The sequence below is a fragment of the Serinus canaria genome, chromosome 2 (genome assembly GCF_022539315.1).
Source record: "Serinus canaria isolate serCan28SL12 chromosome 2, serCan2020, whole genome shotgun sequence".
NCBI lineage: Eukaryota > Metazoa > Chordata > Aves > Passeriformes > Fringillidae > Serinus > Serinus canaria.
Window position 1 is genome coordinate 55,325,323 of NC_066315.1, and position 18,958 is coordinate 55,344,280.

At 36.2% G+C, this 18,958-nt stretch overlaps 1 protein-coding gene across 1 annotated transcript in view; it reads left to right on the forward strand.

The window, feature by feature from the left end:
* The window catches only part of CNTNAP2 (contactin associated protein 2), a 1,093,089-nt gene that overhangs the window by 888,657 nt on the left and 185,474 nt on the right, over positions 1-18,958 (forward strand). The window contains exon 15 of the mRNA XM_009093851.4: positions 10,108-10,235. Coding sequence (XP_009092099.2) covers positions 10,108-10,235 — 128 coding nt within the window. The remainder of the gene's footprint in view (positions 1-10,107; positions 10,236-18,958) is intronic.

Genomic DNA, 18,958 nt, shown 5'->3' on the forward strand with positions numbered 1-18,958 from the left:
AGAAATTAACCCACAGATAAATTTGCATATCACTTGAAACCAAGTTCATCCATCTTTTTAGCAAAAGCACTAAAAAAGGAACCTAATTGAAAATAAATCAATTCTAAGAGATATATGTGCATGTTTACTAGCAAAGGGAAAGTATTCTAGTTTTGCTTGTGCTTGATAGCAAAGTGTTTACATAATGAATACAGACATCTGTTAATTACTTCTATGCTGCACCGTTGCTTTAAATGTGCTTGAATATCTTGGAGCATTCAGTTTCAGATAATTATGTCTGATGAATGTGAATACATTTTAACTGTTTTGTAGTGGGATATTTAATTCTTCTTCTAACTAGAGTGCTTTCATGATAATAGACCCCACTTTCCTTCCTCAGTAGACACAGGAACATCATTCATTTTGTTTATAGCACAATTTGTAGACAATCTTTTAAGGCTTCATTTTGGAAGAGTGTTTGTTTAGTGACAGTTGTTTCAAATCTATTCTTGCATTTGACTTTGGCATGTTTTAAATAGCTGTTTATTCCCCATCTACTCACCTGATCATTTAAAGGGTCTACCTTTCATTGGTCTAACAAATCATTACAACATCAAAAAATCACAGTCCTGATGCAGAATTCAGTTTTAGATTACTTTTACTAATTTGTTTTCAGTTAGAAACAACTTCTCTACTTATTGGATAGGTAGAAAAAAAAAACCTAATAATTTGTAGGATCACTGAACCTACAGCTTCTAACAGCAGTAGGTTAAGAAATCCTTGTGAGGAGAAAAGAGCTACAGATGTACAAGCTGTGTGCTATGTAAGAAAGGTTAAATAAAACTGATCATCCGTCCTGATGGGGTAAGTGCCACCTTGAAAGAGGAATCACTGCTGAGGATTTGCCTTCTTCCACACACTCATGAAAGTTAAATGGGAAGCAATCTTCTGGGGCTGAGACTGGAGACAAAATTAAAGTACAGTGTGATAGTTACCTCTAAGGACTGAAACTGAGATCTTTTGAGGGGACACAGATTATGTGCAATACCCTTGAAATACAGTATTTAAAGAATGTGAACTGATTATAGTTACAGAAAATAAGATGTTGTGGCCGGTGCAATTAAACTTTGAGGTCAGGTAGAATGGAGAGACCTTACTGAAAAATAGGCTCAAATACCTAAGTTTTCTTAAAAATCAGTACAGATGTGGTAGGGGCCTTTAAAGGAAAGAAACAAACAGTCAGATAGTAACATGGAATTTTAAAAATACGTAACATTACTCTCTTCTCCTGTATTTTGTCTCTTTATTGGCTACTTAGATTACTATTTAGAAGAGGGGTGCTGGTATGCTTTTTTCTGTGTGACATCTAGCAAGTAACTTAAATTTTCTGTCATCCAGACCTGTGTTTTTTTCCAATCTAAGCCTCTTTTGATGTAACTGGGGGCCATTTCCTCTTGTCCTTGTTACTTGAGAGAAGATACCAACACCTAGTTTTCTACAGCCTCCTCTCAGGTAGTTGAGAGTGATAAAGTTCCTCCTGAGCCTCCTCTTCTCCAGGCTAAACAATTGCTGTTCCTTCAGCTACTCCTCATTGGACTTGTGCTCCAGACCCCTCACCTGCTTCATTGCCCTCTTTTGGTCACTCTTATCATACACATGGAGATTTTGTGAGGTTATCTAATCAAGAGCTTCATTCCAGGGTGTGATCAGTATAAACCTTTTCTCAAATTATTTTATGTCAAAGCTGTACAAGCAACTCAAGACATGAGCTAAATCACAGCATCCTTCTATTCCCAATGTGCCTGCCACAGGTTGGCTTCAGTTTTGTCCGAGGTATATGCACAGATGTCATGTGAGGATGAATGCTGCAGGAAGTGCCAGTGGAAGGGTAGGAGTAGTGGTAGATGCTCATACAATTGGGTTTTACTGACATTTTCTGGATGCAGTAAGCACCATACTTCTTTCAGTTTTCTGGACCAAATTCAACACAAAGTTAGGCACTTCAGTACTGTATTGAACTCAACTGGCATATAGGGGCTGAAGTCAGCATTAACTATAGCCATCTGTTATTTTGTCATGCCACAGTCAATTATTTTTATTTAGCTCTTTCAGTCATAAAAAATAAAACTGTCAAAGTTGTCAAGAACACCGAGAAATGAAGCCTCTGAGCCTCTGAGATTTTTAATATTTCTTCCGATATAGTTCCTTGTGCCCTAAAACTCCTGCCAGAAGTATGTTTGGTCTGCTAGTTCGATAGGATGTGATCCAAAGACTTGTGGTTAGTAGAATAGATGCAGCAAAGAATTCATCATTTACCTGCACAGACCTTCCAACAGTCCATTGAGTATTGCAGATATTAAAAATGTACATTTCATTAGATGACTGCTATCAGAATCCACACAGTAAAATATTACCATCACTGTAATGCATTCAGATATAGAGAAGTGTAATTACAATTCTTGGTGTTTTAAATTAGGTAATTTTTAAAACAGGTGAAAATAGTAGAGTTCTTCATGATTTTTTTTCCCTCAGAGCTACAGTATGGGAAAGTTCAGCATCTGTGAGGGGATCATGGAAGAAATGTAGGTTTCTCTTTGTCAAAGTGATATACAAAGAAAGACGTTTAACTTTCTGGGATATGTTGAGTAGCTGAATGGGGCATTATTTTATTGTCCTTCAATCAATTAGACCTGTTCAGATGAGAGTTTTCTTACTTCCGTCATAAAAGAAAGCATTTAAAACTTTAGAATGACTAGAAAACATTTGGGGCATTGCTAATTGTGGGATACTTTTAATAGTTTTATAAACTACTATTTTTAAAAATAATTTTATGATCTTGAAATATTTTGAGATCAAATAATACTGATTTTAAAATGCCAAATGAGACTGAACTAATAGGAAAAAAATTATCTGAGCAAGGCATTGCCCTTTCCAATGTCAACTTTTCCTTTAAAAATTCCTATATCATCCATTCTCAGCTCAACATTCTCAGAAGTTTCTTTTCTTGGCTTCGGCTGAATCCCAAGTAATCTTGTCTCTGTAATTACCCGAGGTGAAAGGGACATCCCAATTTAGCATTTCTGCTAAGGGAAATACCACATATGCTCCCTGATTTACTTTAAAAAAAATTTGAAACCCTGACATAAAATTGATTAAATTGTTGACAGATGCAAAGATCAATTAGAGCATAGTAGGATTCCTATATTTCATTCTTAAAATATCTCAGTATAGAAATAAGAAAAATTCAAAGTCAAATCAGAAGAGTTGCTGGACCTCCAAAGAAGAGACTCCATAAATTTCCTTTATTTCAAAAATTTCCTTTATTTCAAAATAACACTAAATACATGGAGATTTTAAGAGAAGCCACTCTGCTTGAAGAGACTTTCTGCCTCAACTGGTCTTTTGGAAGGAAAATATGAGAAAATACTCAGAATAGGAAGATTTTCCCTGGAAACTGGTTCCATATTGTTCAAAAGAAAGCAGAGCCCCATTTGCTCTCTCTCTCTTCTTCACCTTTCTCTGTGGTTATTCACTTTCTCACAAACTCCTATTTGAAAGGAAAGTCAAGAAGTGCTTTCAGGCAAGAGAATTTGTAGAACCAGTGTCAACTCTCTTTCCTTCCTGATGGATTTTTTTAAATGAGACGTGTTTCTGACTAATTTCTCAATGTATCTCCCCTTAAATTAATTTAATCTAGTCAATTCAATCCTTTGTAATTTCTAAACCAGGATTACTTGTGAATGCTGCACCATCAGCCTCATGTCTTTGGTATAATTTATCTTTACTAATAGAAGTCAAAGTAGGGATTCATGTCAGTAATTTGGAGGCTGGGATTAGATGATCTTTCATCAAATTGTTTAGACTTCCAGGAGGTGAGTGGTCTCAAAAGTAAAAATATTTTATGCATGCTAGAAAAGCTTAATTGCCCTAAGATCAGTCTTAACTGTAAGAGTTCCTCCTGCTTTTGCTTTTAGGAACCACATATTTCCAATGATCTTATCCTGTCCAATGCCAGAGTATTGAAAAAAATTAATTTGAGTTATGATCTTCTGTCAGTTTTTATGACCATGTACAGTAATGAGAAATTTTCCATAATACCCCTTGTCAGACCAATCAAGGGTGAGTCATTAGCTCCAACTTAACATATAAGGGCATCTGAGGTGACAAGACATGCAGGCAAGGGACAAAAGAGCTGTAAGAATCCCTGAAAACAGCAAAATCCAGTGGAAATAAAACTTTTGTCCTAAAGTATGTGGTCTGCAGGGTATAACTCCAAAGGGCAGAGCCCTGGGTATAGGGTGAATCTAAAAGCATGACTTTAATGCTCCATAGTATGACTATTAAAAAATTAGCTAAATTTTATCAAAACCTTTCATGAGTTAGTTTTGCTTCAGTCCTAGTTTTTGTTTGCCCTGTGTTTAATCCTGTTAATTAGATCTTGTTTATTTCTTAGTAACTCACTTCCAGATTATTACATTTGCTGCCAAAGTTGCATTGTTCATTAAATTGTCTGTAATATTCATTCTTCTTAGCAGTTTTAATATAAATAAAATTCTTGCCAGATATTTTTGGATGAGAGAAAATACCAGCATTTAGTATGCCTGTGCCCTTCACAATATTTTTACAGGCACTGGTTTGCAGATCCTAAATGGACTAAACTGCTTTATACCTCCCTCAGATAAATTATGGAAATGCAGGGATTTATACAGAGGTGCTCACAGAGTAAAAACCTGGGTCTTGTGAGAGGTGGAAAATTGTATACCTTTGAAATTTTCATTCTTTGGAGTTTGCATTCTTCAAACCACTGCTAATCGCCAAATTATATGTGCTTAACACTACATTTTCAGTCCAGTAAGTGTTTTATTTGTATTATTGAAATAACTTCAGTTCCTCAAGTCATGAAACCATATCTTTTAAAACTGAGTTCATTCCTACCTGTAGTACATTCTTTATTTGTTTTCCTTTCTATGGCTGAGCTGATAATTAACAAAATCAGAGAAAATGAATTACTCCAGTAGCAGTAGTCTGGAGCGTGGTTGTATTAAATCATTATATAAACAAATTGATAATGATGCAGAATCTTATCATTACTCTGAATATGTCATTTGCTGATACATATATAATGCACTTCTGTTTTACATACCACTGAATGCTTATAAAGAGGAAGAAGATGATCATAATCAAAACAATGATAAATCTCACACTAATATCTACTACTTTCATTCAAAGGCACCCTGAAGCACTTTGCAGACTGTTATATATAGGAAAAGAAATTAGGAATAGAAAATTACACTGAGATTTCATCAATATCTCCTGGTAATAATTACAGGATTTGATCAGATTCATTCATCTCCCATTTGGCTATTAATAGGAATATGACACTCTCTGAATTCAATCTTTATTCTCCTGAGGGGATTTTCTTTGGTGAGCAAAAACTTCAGAGACTTTCCCCACCCTATTAATGTGCAAAGTCTTTAAATACCGTCAGAAACATTATCACTGGCAGGAATTGAGTGTTCGAGCTGTGATTATTTCTAAGTGTGTTGTACAAAGTCAAGCATAATAATCAGTCTTTGATTTAAAACTTTTTTGATTTTGTTAGCACTGATTAGTATGTCCAGAGGAACCACAAGTGTGTCAGAAAAGCATAACAGAACCAGTCAGTCTTTGAGTCTACTCATCTTATTTGTGCATGTGTGGACCAAAAATCATCATTATCCCATTTTTGTTAATAGGGAAAGAACTACCCAGCCTCTGCTGGTGAAAAGACAATTCATCTCTCTCAACTCTTAGTTCAACACTCCCAGTCCTCAATAGTTTCAGGATGGGGGAAAATGCTGCAATGATGACACAAATAAGTGATGGCCAGAAAATAAGGCTATTTCTGAAAAGAATTCTAACAGTTATTGTTGTGACAACAGCTTTAAAGTGACCATATCACTAAGAGCATAAATAAAATATTAAAATGAGAACAAAATTATCAGTAAAGAGAGAGAAAATTGTTACTGCTGCTTTTTATTTCCTTCAAAGAAAGTGAAAGCTATTGGTGACAGAAAACTGCCGTCCTCTAACATCCTTATTTGGAGCTGAAATATTAGCTGCTTTTGTGAAAGAGGAAAGAAAGAAAAAAGAGAAATGCCAATAGTTTTCTTTTTACCCCTCTTCGACGAATTCTTTATTTTAAATAGATATGCCCAAGTTTAAAATGTTCTTTGAAAGAGTAAAAATCAGGAAAGAAAGCCAGTCTCAGAGGAAAACCTCAGAGGTGACCTACATTTATCCTCTTTTAGAAAGAAGTGGGTCCCAAGGATGCAGTCTTTAGCTGGGACAAAGATTAGGTCTACATACCTGCCTTTGTTATTCACATTTTTCTTTCTTAAATGGAAAGTCCTTTAATCTTTCTTTTCTTATACTGCTTGTCTCCAAATTGATGAAAAGGAAGTCTTTGTAAAGGGCATGGCAATCTGGGGATGATCACAATGTGCAGGAGCAGCCTGCCAGGGTTCCTGCTCTCCATTTTCCTCCCTTTCTATCAATGTCCTGTGGCAACCTGACCGGCAGAGCACCTGGTGTAGCTGTGTCCAGACAAAGAGGGCTAATGATCTCAGCAACTCAAAGAGTCAAATAACACAAAGGAGCAAGTTTTCTGAAGGGGAAGAACACACAGATTAAATAAAGCAGTCACCTGCTATTTGGAAAACTCCACTAATTAAATCTCTAATTACTGTCTTCATCACAGAGAACAGACATTAGTTCCAGTGAACTGCTGTGATGGTTATTTTCTTAACTAATTCAGTTGTGCTTCTTTTTAAAAGAACGTTTTGCTTTCCATCTCTTCAGATGGACCAAATAAGGGTGATGACTGGAGATGCTGCAGGAAAACAGTACTGTCCTGCTGGAAGGAAAACAGTTCTGTCCTGCTGGAAGACTCTGAACACTTCCACAGATTGTGCAGATCCCTGCTGCGCTGCCCAGTTATTAGCAATATAATGAGGACGATCTTGGAGTCATCCAAGTTAGAGATGAAAAGGACTTTCATTTTCCTGAAATCATTATGAGTTCTCAGTTATATTGTGGGGTTCAGTTAACTTTTCTAGATACTGAATTCATTCTTAATCCTGTGATATTTTTGAACAAAAGAATTTATTTTTTTTAGATCAAAAAGTTCTTACTTTAGACACCCAGTTACATGGCAGGATAGGGCTAAAAACAAAGGCGGGGGGGGAAGAGAGAGAAATAGACGGATTTATTTTGTTTCTTCTTTCTTTCTTTTCTGTCAAAAATTTATAATCTTAACACTATATATAGACCATTTTTTCCTGTGTGGATAATTTAGCCCTTCATGTGTGTGTTTTTATAAAAAAAACAAGCAAAAACACAAACAGAACAAAACAACGAATACAAGCCAACAAAAAAAATATTGCAACCAAAAAAACCCACAGAGGCAAACCAGCTGAGAGACAAAGTACCCCATTAAACATTGCTTATTTCATTTTCTATTTGGAAGAAAGAACACTCTATGCCAGTTGGGTTCATCTCTTGAAATAATAAAGGAAAAATATTACTGCTGTGCACAGTGATTTGGTCTAAGCATGAAAAAAGCACTGGTTTACTTGCTGCAGTTGATGTGAGGAATCAATATCTCCTGGTAATAATTACAGGATTTGATCAGATTCATTCATCTCCCATTTGGCTATTAATAGGAATATGACACTCTCTGAATTCAATCTTTATTCTCTTGAGGGGATTTTCTTTGGTGAGCAAAAACTTCAGAGACTTTCCCCACCCTATTAATGTGCAAAGTCTTTAAATACCGTCAGAAACATTATCACTGGCAGGAATTGAGTGTTCGAGCTGTGATTATTTCTAAGTGTGTTGTACAAAGTCAAGCATAATAATCAGTCTTTGATTTAAAACTTTTTTGATTTTGTTAGCACTGATTAGTATGTCCAGAGGAACCACAAGTGTGTCAGAAAAGCATAACAGAACCAGTCAGTCTTTGAGTCTACTCATCTTATTTGTGCATGTGTGGACCAAAAATCATCATTATCCCATTTTTGTTAATAGGGAAAGAACTACCCAGCCTCTGCTGGTGAAAAGACAATTCATCTCTCTCAACTCTTAGTTCAACACTCCCAGTCCTCAATAGTTTCAGGATGGGGGAAAATGCTGCAATGATGACACAAATAAGTGATGGCCAGAAAATAAGGCTATTTCTGAAAAGAATTCTAACAGTTATTGTTGTGACAACAGCTTTAAAGTGACCATATCACTAAGAGCATAAATAAAATATTAAAATGAGAACAAAATTATCAGTAAAGAGAGAGAAAATTGTTACTGCTGCTTTTTATTTCCTTCAAAGAAAGTGAAAGCTATTGGTGACAGGAAAACTGCCGTCCTCTAACATCCTTATTTGGAGCTGAAATATTAGCTGCTTTTGTGAAAGAGGAAAGAAAGAAAAAAGAGAAATGCCAATAGTTTTCTTTTTACCCCTCTTCGACGAATTCTTTATTTTAAATAGATATGCCCAAGTTTAAAATGTTCTTTGAAAGAGTAAAAATCAGGAAAGAAAGCCAGTCTCAGAGGAAAACCTCAGAGGTGACCTACATTTATCCTCTTTTAGAAAGAAGTGGGTCCCAAGGATGCAGTCTTTAGCTGGGACAAAGATTAGGTCTACATACCTGCCTTTGTTATTCACATTTTTCTTTCTTAAATGGAAAGTCCTTTAATCTTTCTTTTCTTATACTGCTTGTCTCCAAATTGATGAAAAGGAAGTCTTTGTAAAGGGCATGGCAATCTGGGGATGATCACAATGTGCAGGAGCAGCCTGCCAGGGTTCCTGCTCTCCATTTTCCTCCCTTTCTATCAATGTCCTGTGGCAACCTGACCGGCAGAGCACCTGGTGTAGCTGTGTCCAGACAAAGAGGGCTAATGATCTCAGCAACTCAAAGAGTCAAATAACACAAAGGAGCAAGTTTTCTGAAGGGGAAGAACACACAGATTAAATAAAGCAGTCACCTGCTATTTGGAAAACTCCACTAATTAAATCTCTAATTACTGTCTTCATCACAGAGAACAGACATTAGTTCCAGTGAACTGCTGTGATGGTTATTTTCTTAACTAATTCAGTTGTGCTTCTTTTTAAAAGAACGTTTTGCTTTCCATCTCTTCAGATGGACCAAATAAGGGTGATGACTGGAGATGCTGCAGGAAAACAGTACTGTCCTGCTGGAAGGAAAACAGTTCTGTCCTGCTGGAAGACTCTGAACACTTCCACAGATTGTGCAGATCCCTGCTGCGCTGCCCAGTTATTAGCAATATAATGAGGACGATCTTGGAGTCATCCAAGTTAGAGATGAAAAGGACTTTCATTTTCCTGAAATCATTATGAGTTCTCAGTTATATTGTGGGGTTCAGTTAACTTTTCTAGATACTGAATTCATCCTTAATCCTGTGATATTTTTGAACAAAAGAATTTATTTTTTTTAGATCAAGAAGTTCTTACTTTAGACACCCAGTTACATGGCAGGATAGAGCTAAAAACAAAGGCGGGGGGGAAGAGAGAGAAATAGATGGATTTATTTTGTTTCTTCTTTCTTTCTTTTCTGTCAAAAATTTATAATCTTAACACTATATATAGACCATTTTTTCCTGTGTGGATAATTTAGCCCTTCATGTGTGTGTTTTTATAAAAAAAACAAGCAAAAACACAAACAGAACAAAACAACGAATACAAGCCAACAAAAAAAATATTGCAACCAAAAAAACCCACAGAGGCAAACCAGCTGAGAGACAAAGTACCCCATTAAACATTGCTTATTTCATTTTCTATTTGGAAGAAAGAACACTCTATGCCAGTTGGGTTCATCTCTTGAAATAATAAAGGAAAAATATTACTGCTGTGCACAGTGATTTGGTCTAAGCATGAAAAAAGCACTGGTTTACTTGCTGCAGTTGATGTGAGGAGCTCAAAGACATGACTATAAATTGAATTTTTGTGGTCTTTCTAAGTAAAATGAGGTTTGAGTTGCATGCAATTGTTGCATACCTATTCGTTTGGTGCTTAGATCAAGGAACATCATTTCATGTGCTTCACAATTGCTTTCCTTTTGTGTCTCTGTAATTCAGGAGGAAAGACAGTGGGATGCTGTCATACAAAGAGCACCTACCAGTCAGCCAGGTGGTGGTTGGAGACCTTGACCGGCCTGGGTCTGAAGCCAAGGTGTCCGTGGGTCCCGTGCGCTGCCAAGGAGATCGTAAGTTCTCTGGTTTTCTTCTGCTTACTCCTGGGTAGAAACTCAGTTGGAAAGGAGTAACACTGGAGACACTCCATGGGAAATTATGGCTGTCTGTTCAAAAGACCTTTTGCTATGAAAGCATGATGCCATCTGAGAAATTTTGTCCATGAAAATACACATATAATGGCTTACCTTTTCATTTATAATATCAGTATTCTTCTTTATTTTATGGTAAATGTGGCAACTTGGATTATTCAACTAAGTTTATGCAGATGAGCAGTAATACAGATTGCATAATAATATCTCTCAAGTGCTTCTCTTGGGCGCTCTTGTCAGCATCATTACCATTACTATGCTTCTATAAATGATGGCAAAGCTCATCACTGTAATCTCTGGCTGTAGGTGTACAAAGTTTGACAAGATTGTTACCAGATGCTAAGTGTGTCAGGACTAGATGTTTCCATGGAAAGCACTGGGAGTTTTTTGTTGTAGTCTCTGTTTTCCAGGCTGAGTGATGATAAGAGGTGTACATCCTCCAGTCTGATCATCTACTGATAGAGTAAATCAGTATCGTGTATAAATTTCCACTGCACACACACTCAAAATTGGAATGCACTGAGGAAAATTGTAGTCTTGCTTCAGTCTATTTTATATTTCAGAAGGTGAAATTCACTACCAAAAGCAACTGTTTAAGGCCCTTCTAAATCACACTTCAAAAATTCAGACTCTGCAATTGACACACGTTTCATTTGTCTGCTGTGTTTTAAGGCTGTTCTCTTATAATAGGTGCAGTAAGAAAAGGTTGCCTGATTAATTTAAAAGAACTAATATTTGTGTGATCTGTAAGTAATATAACACCCATTCACAATAAACAGTGCTATAACTCAGCCTGTAAGACTGACATGATGCAGAAGTATTCACATCGTATATCTGTTGCTTGTCATTTAGGGTGTTGGACCAATCACAGGTCAGTCTGTGTTTGTGTCTCATCTATGTTTGATAAACTTTTTTGCAATAGGTTCTTACCACTGATGACAAAAAATAACAAATATTATTTTTCTTGCACCCATATTCCTCATATCCTGAATTTGAGTGCTTCTAGAAATGTCAGTCTCTAAAGTGTGAGCCATTTCTAAATATTAGTATAAATGAAACTTCATCTGAGCAAGCAATAGCCTTTATTAGAGTGTGACTGAGTGACACACACAGCCTTTTGGGAAACTGAATGGGTGTATTCCTACCATCCTAATTAATTTAATTTTCTCCATGAACTTTACAGATATGATTCATAGTTTTTGAAAAACTTTGCCTATGAATAAATTTGAATTTCCTTCCATGACCATATATTACTGTCAAAAATCTTGTATCATTTTTCTCACAGGAGATAATATAGACCCCAGTCCTTTGCAAAGCTCCTGTTTTATATTCCCAGTGCATTTACTAAGCATTTCCCTTTGTATTCTTTCTTGAATGCATACAACAGCTGCTGTTTCACCTTATGGAAAACAAGGTTTTCGCTCCAGAGAAAATTCCAAAATTTTAAACTGTGCTTTTATTCCAATTTTGAAGAGAGATTCCAAAGTACCAAATTTCTGGGAAAGGATTAAAAACAACAACAGCAAACCATACACCAGTTGATTTGTGTGAGTGTGTGTGTGTGTGTGACATGCATCAAAACCAACATTATTAGTACTCAAGGTGTTGAGTGTCATCACAGCACAGTTCCTGTGTTCAGTTAAATTAAGTTGAAAGTTTAAATGAAATTAGTTCTAGTTATGAAGACTGTCTAAGAAATAGATTTTTGTTGTGCTTGCGAGAAAGGTGGAAAAAGTAACCAGTCAAATAAAAATTTACCTATTTAGAAGAATTTCTCATTGTGGTTGCAGCAAATACCATGACAACTTATCTTGTCTTGCCCTGAGGGTTGTCCATACCATGTGTTGTATTAATCCATAGTCCAGTGATATTTTGCAGCACATGAAGTGATATTTCCCCCACAGAATTACAGAATAATTTGCCACAAACCTCATAGCTAGACGTTACAAAATGTTAGCTCACAGCTGTACCTGAGTACAGCAGTTAGAGTACCACAGAGCTGATGGTCTTTGCAGCCCTTAAGAAGAGACAGCTGAAAGCTCAAAATCTGAGAGCAAAGAGGATTAAAGAAAGCAAAGATTTTTGTCATTTCATACAATTCACTTCTTCCCATGCTCATCAAATTCTCAAGAATCCATTAATCAGCAGAACCCACGACAATTAACTGTTCCTACACTATTGACTGACCAAAGTAAATCTGAAAATCATTCATCTCAGTGCAATTTGTTTTGACATGAAACAAGGAAGATTGCAGAATCTTAACTGTTTTCCTGTTGCAAAAATAACTATATTCTTCTTTCAGAAATATAGGTTTTATTTTGGTCCCATAAATGATGATTGCATTTTTATTTTTGCCTGATTTATTACCTGATTAAGGCTGTTCTTGAAGAGCGGCTATTGATGGAGATAAGGATCAGAAAACTGGTTCATGCATGATTACACACCTCCAGAAGTATTTTTCATATTTAACTGCACCTCACAAAACACTACTTGCATTATGAAAAGTAGTCAGCAAAAAGGGCCTTTATTACCCCTCTAAAGATCTGCTTAAGCTGTTGAATTCTATCAGAATGATGAAGTCTCATCTAGTCACTGTGGCAAAAATCCCATAAATCTGGTCTGGGGCCTGTTTTGCACCTTGGATTAAATATGCAGGATGTCTCTTTCCTATTTGCCATTTTAGTGTTGAGGAATGCTTTCTTAATATCCAATGATATTTCTAAGTGGTGACCTATCAGGAAAGCCAACTTATCAAATTTCATGGAGAACAGGTGCACAAAGAGGAAATTAATTTGGTGGGGGTTTTTGATGCTGTGTTGCAATGATTCAAAGGTCAAGCAAGGTTTTCAGCAAATGTCCCCTCTACACAGACTTAAAGCAAAGCAGTCCTTCCTGACCACAGCTCTTTGAGTGTTCTAACTACAGAATGACAGTGGCAGTTTATCAGCACATTCTCAATATCCTCTCAGCAGAACTGGAATTAAAAGAATAAACAAAGAAAACCAGTCCTTAGTCTCCATAGTAATATTGGATAAGGGAACTATTCTTGTTTTCCCTGAAGTAAAGTTATTCTGTGCAGGATCTAGAAAAAAGAGCATGATAGAATTACAAATTAATAATTTTTATTCTTCAGTTAACCTTGAGACACTGATTAAAATCCCTTTACAGACTTATTACAGTTTTTCTAATACTTATTAGCTGCCTCCTCAGCAGCCCTGCATTTAACCTTGGCCAACCAGTAACAGAAATACCTTGTCCATCTCTTTATTTTTTATTTTTAATTTTTATTTTTTATTATTATTTCACTGTAATGCAAAGGGGCACCTTGAGCCTTTTCCCTTTAGAGAAGAACACAACTGTATTGGGGGGTTTTTGTGTCTAAGCTCAGCCTGAGGTGATAGATCAAGGCTTCAAAAGCAGATCTGGTAATTTCTTTTGAAACCAAACTGAAGAATTTACCTTGCCATGGTGTGGCTATTGCTACAGAGATTTTATTGATAATCATATTGAATCAAAATTACTTTTGTGGCTTCTCACATCTGCTGAAGAATTTTTTTCATTCCCCTTAGGAAAATACCAGTTTTCACAAAGCTTCTATATTTGCCACCTGCTAAGAGTATCCTCTTCCCAAGGACTTCCAAGGATTTTGATTCGAGTTTGCTCTTTATAAGCCCAGAGGGGAATAGACTGACTATTCTGCTCTAGATTTGCTTTTCTCCTTGAGTCTATTTTCCTTTTGTCCCATTTCCTCTATAGCAAAGACAGAATTTAAAGGGGAGATTCTTTCTTGAATGCATACAACAGCTGCTGTTTCACCTTATGGAAAACAAGGTTTTCGCTCCAGAGAAAATTCCAAAATTTTAAACTGTGCTTTTATTCCAATTTTGAAGAGAGATTCCAAAGTACCAAATTTCTGGGAAAGGATTAAAAACAACAACAGCAAACCATACACCAGTTGATTTGTGTGAGTGTGTGTGTGTGTGTGACATGCATCAAAACCAACATTATTAGTACTCAAGGCGTTGAGTGTCATCACAGCACAGTTCCTGTGTTCAGTTAAATTAAGTTGAAAGTTTAAATGAAATTAGTTCTAGTTATGAAGACTGTCTAAGAAATAGATTTTTGTTGTGCTTGCGAGAAAGGTGGAAAAAGTAACCAGTCAAATAAAAATTTACCTATTTAGAAGAATTTCTCATTGTGGTTGCAGCAAATACCATGACAACTTATCTTGTCTTGCCCTGAGGGTTGTCCATACCATGTGTTGTATTAATCCATAGTCCAGTGATATTTTGCAGCACATGAAGTGATATTTCCCCCACAGAATTACAGAATAATTTGCCACAAACCTCATAGCTAGACGTTACAAAATGTTAGCTCACAGCTGTACCTGAGTACAGCAGTTAGAGTACCACAGAGCTGATGGTCTTTGCAGCCCTTAAGAAGAGACAGCTGAAAGCTCAAAATCTGAGAGCAAAGAGGATTAAAGAAAGCAAAGATTTTTGTCATTTCATACAATTCACTTCTTCCCATGCTCATCAAATTCTCAAGAATCCATTAATCAGCAGAACCCACGACAATTAACTGTTCCTACACTATTGACTGACCAAAGTAAATCTGAAAATCATTCATCTCAGTGCAATTTGTTTTGACATGAAACAAGGAAGATTGCAGAATCTTAACTGTTTTCCTGTTGCAAAAATAACTATATTCTTCTTTCAGAAATATAGGTTTTATTTTGGTCCCATAAATGATGATTGCATTTTTATTTTTGCCTGATTTATTACCTGATTAAGGCTGTTCTTGAAGAGCGGCTATTGATGGAGATAAGGATCAGAAAACTGGTTCATGCATGATTACACACCTCCAGAAGTATTTTTCATATTTAACTGCACCTCACAAAACACTACTTGCATTATGAAAAGTAGTCAGCAAAAAGGGCCTTTATTACCCCTCTAAAGATCTGCTTAAGCTGTTGAATTCTATCAGAATGATGAAGTCTCATCTAGTCACTGTGGCAAAAATCCCATAAATCTGGTCTGGGGCCTGTTTTGCACCTTGGATTAAATATGCAGGATGTCTCTTTCCTATTTGCCATTTTAGTGTTGAGGAATGCTTTCTTAATATCCAATGATATTTCTAAGTGGTGACCTATCAGGAAAGCCAACTTATCAAATTTCATGGAGAACAGGTGCACAAAGAGGAAATTAATTTGGTGGGGGTTTTTGATGCTGTGTTGCAATGATTCAAAGGTCAAGCAAGGTTTTCAGCAAATGTCCCCTCTACACAGACTTAAAGCAAAGCAGTCCTTCCTGACCACAGCTCTTTGAGTGTTCTAACTACAGAATGACAGTGGCAGTTTATCAGCACATTCTCAATATCCTCTCAGCAGAACTGGAATTAAAAGAATAAACAAAGAAAACCAGTCCTTAGTCTCCATAGTAATATTGGATAAGGGAACTATTCTTGTTTTCCCTGAAGTAAAGTTATTCTGTGCAGGATCTAGAAAAAAGAGCATGATAGAATTACAAATTAATAATTTTTATTCTTCAGTTAACCTTGAGACACTGATTAAAATCCCTTTACAGACTTATTACAGTTTTTCTAATACTTATTAGCTGCCTCCTCAGCAGCCCTGCATTTAACCTTGGCCAACCAGTAACAGAAATACCTTGTCCATCTCTTTATTTTTTATTTTTAATTTTTATTTTTTAATAATTATTTCACTGTAATGCAAAGGGGCACCTTGAGCCTTTTCCCTTTAGAGAAGAACACAACTGTATTGGGGGGGTTTTTGTGTCTAAGCTCAGCCTGAGGTGATATATCAAGGCTTCAAAAGCAGATCTGGTAATTTCTTTTGAAACCAAACTGAAGAATTTACCTTGCCATGGTGTGGCTATTGCTACAGAGATTTTATTGATAATCATATTGAATCAAAATTACTTTTGTGGCTTCTCACATCTGCTGAAGAATTTTTTTCATTCCCCTTAGGAAAATACCAGTTTTCACAAAGCTTCTATATTTGCCACCTGCTAAGAGTATCCTCTTCCCAAGGACTTCCAAGGATTTTGATTCGAGTTTGCTCTTTATAAGCCCAGAGGGGAATAGACTGACTATTCTGCTCTAGATTTGCTTTTCTCCTTGAGTCTATTTTCCTTTTGTCCCATTTCCTCTATAGCAAAGACAGAATTTAAAGGGGAGATGCTTTTTTACACAGCTCAGATTTATGTTTTTTCCATCTCCTCGGCTGTACAGTTTTTATCCTCCCAGTAAGACTTTGATTTCTGAGCCATGAATCATTTTCTTGTATATTACTTCTATTATCTGTAATCTTCAATATGTGGAGGAGGAAGGAGCTGCATTGACTGTGGTTCTTTCTAAGCTAAGTTTTCATGAAGACCAGTATCAGCAGTGTGCTTGTAGAACCTGCAGAGACAGACAAAAAATGTCCTCTTGACAGATTACAGAAGTTCAGAAACGAATCAAAACTCAGCTCTTCCATCAGGGCATTGAAATCTTTTTGAGCTTGTATGCATATGACTGTGCATATGTGGTCAGGGGAAATATACCTTGAGTTCTTTTTTTTCAGTGACTTTGATTATGGCTCATTATTACTTCTTTCATTACTGATACTTTGTTTCTTTAGCTTTTAAATATCACTTCTGGCTTTGCTCCTTTTAGAATGTTCCAGCAGAGCTGGTTTATTTATTCAGACAGTGGTATGGCCGTGCACGTTTCTTGTGGCTCTGGGTTTGTATTGAAACCACAGTGTAGTTATCTAAACCTGACAGCCTCTTCCAGGGTCACTGCTCAGAGGCTGGTATCCTTGGTAAGGTGTGGGTTTGTATTCCTTAAGTACTTCTTATTCATCACCTGTGCACGTGGGTGACTCAGAGCTGTCACTTGTAATGAAAATAAATTAACTGTTTCATGTGCACGCTAAATCCATTTTCATTACATTGCAAATTGAGGGCTCATTCAACATGCTGAACTTGTTTTTCAAGGGTACCACCTGAGTTTCAGGGCAAAAATAGCAAAGTCTTACAGTGCAGTTTCCAGTTACACATTAAACTTATGTCCGAGGTCAATTTTCTTGTAGGAGAGGCAGTGCGTCCACTCAGACAGATCTGCAGTGCTGTTACTGTTACATACATAGGTAAGTATCTGGAAAGTATCCCAGAAAAAAAAAAAAAACAAACAAACACAATGTATTTGAATTATTGAAAGATTCAAGTGGAATTGAATCCTCTACTGGAAGTAGAAACAATTTACTCCTACTCTATCTTGGACAAGATTCCAGTTACAGGTTAATGAAAGTTGCCTTACACGTTAATGAAAGTGAAAACACTGTATCAAATGAAAACTAACATCAGGGATGCCCCCTACCAAAAAACAAAACCCAGCCCGAGCGCTCTCAGAAAAATACAAAAATTTGTCTTTTGAAACTCCTGAAGCAATGATTCTGCCAGAGGCTTATGTGGTGGGATTACAGATCTGAATTTTAGGCAATTCCCTTTTAAGATGTTAATTACTTCTCTCCCGCTAAGGTTTGAAAACCAGTGAAAATCTCTCTATTTGTCTACTTTTTTTTTTTTTTTTTTTTTTTTTTGCTTTTACTGCTAGATAGATCTACATACATTTTTACATTTTATTATTATAATTTTCTTATGATTTTCAAATAAATTGTGATATTTTCAGAAAGGAAAATACAAATCAAAACTTGATCCATCTACGACTTTAAATTTTTTTCACCAGTACCTATAGGTGCCTTCAGTACACATGAAAATTTGTCTGCTGTATTTCCACATCTATTACCACAGCATGTCTTTATGTGCTGCACTGAATTGTAAATTGTGCTATTCAAGGGGAAATACAGATTCATCCAAAGAACATCAAGACATTGTGCTTGCTGCTTATCACAATTGTTCTAGTGCTACCAGCAAAACAGGAAAAAGAAAAGTGTCCTTTCAATAAAAGCAGCCTGCCAGCCAAGTACTGCCAGAATTACTATTTTTGGTTCATTTAATTTTTTTCAGTGGATTATGCTGAGGGTGACAAAACTGCAGTCTTCAGTTCAGATTTGGCTAGGAATCTTTGCTTTAGTTAATCAAACTGCTGAGGTTCTCTTTCATATGCAATTGTTTTCCTCAGAGACCCAAGAGAAAAAAATGACCCACTAGGTCATTTTTCTGAAACTTTTAAAGTAAAAAAAAAAAATCCATTCTTTTGCAGTTGTTTAACATCCAATTTAAATATTGTCATTTCTCATTCTTAAGACTTTCCCTTCACCTTTAATCCTGTTTCATAATGCATAATTAAATTTATTGTGGAGTTTAACTAGAATTTATTTTCATCTTCATGCAGAAATATTTTCTCTAGGAAGCAGTGCTTAAATGCCCTCCTGTGGAGTCTTAATATTTCTAAGAGAACTCTTCATTTTCTCACCTCTCAGGAAAACTTAGACTTGTGGCCCGTTATCTCATAGGCTGTTTCTGGCCGTGTAAATAAAACTTTGCCTGTCTTGAAAATAGCAGCTGGAAAATCTCCATTAGTCTCATGAATTTAGGGCATTTCATGGTGAAACATGCCAGGAAATTTAAATGTGGATATGGGATAAAGTCCTTTTCATACATGTGTTCTTGTATCCT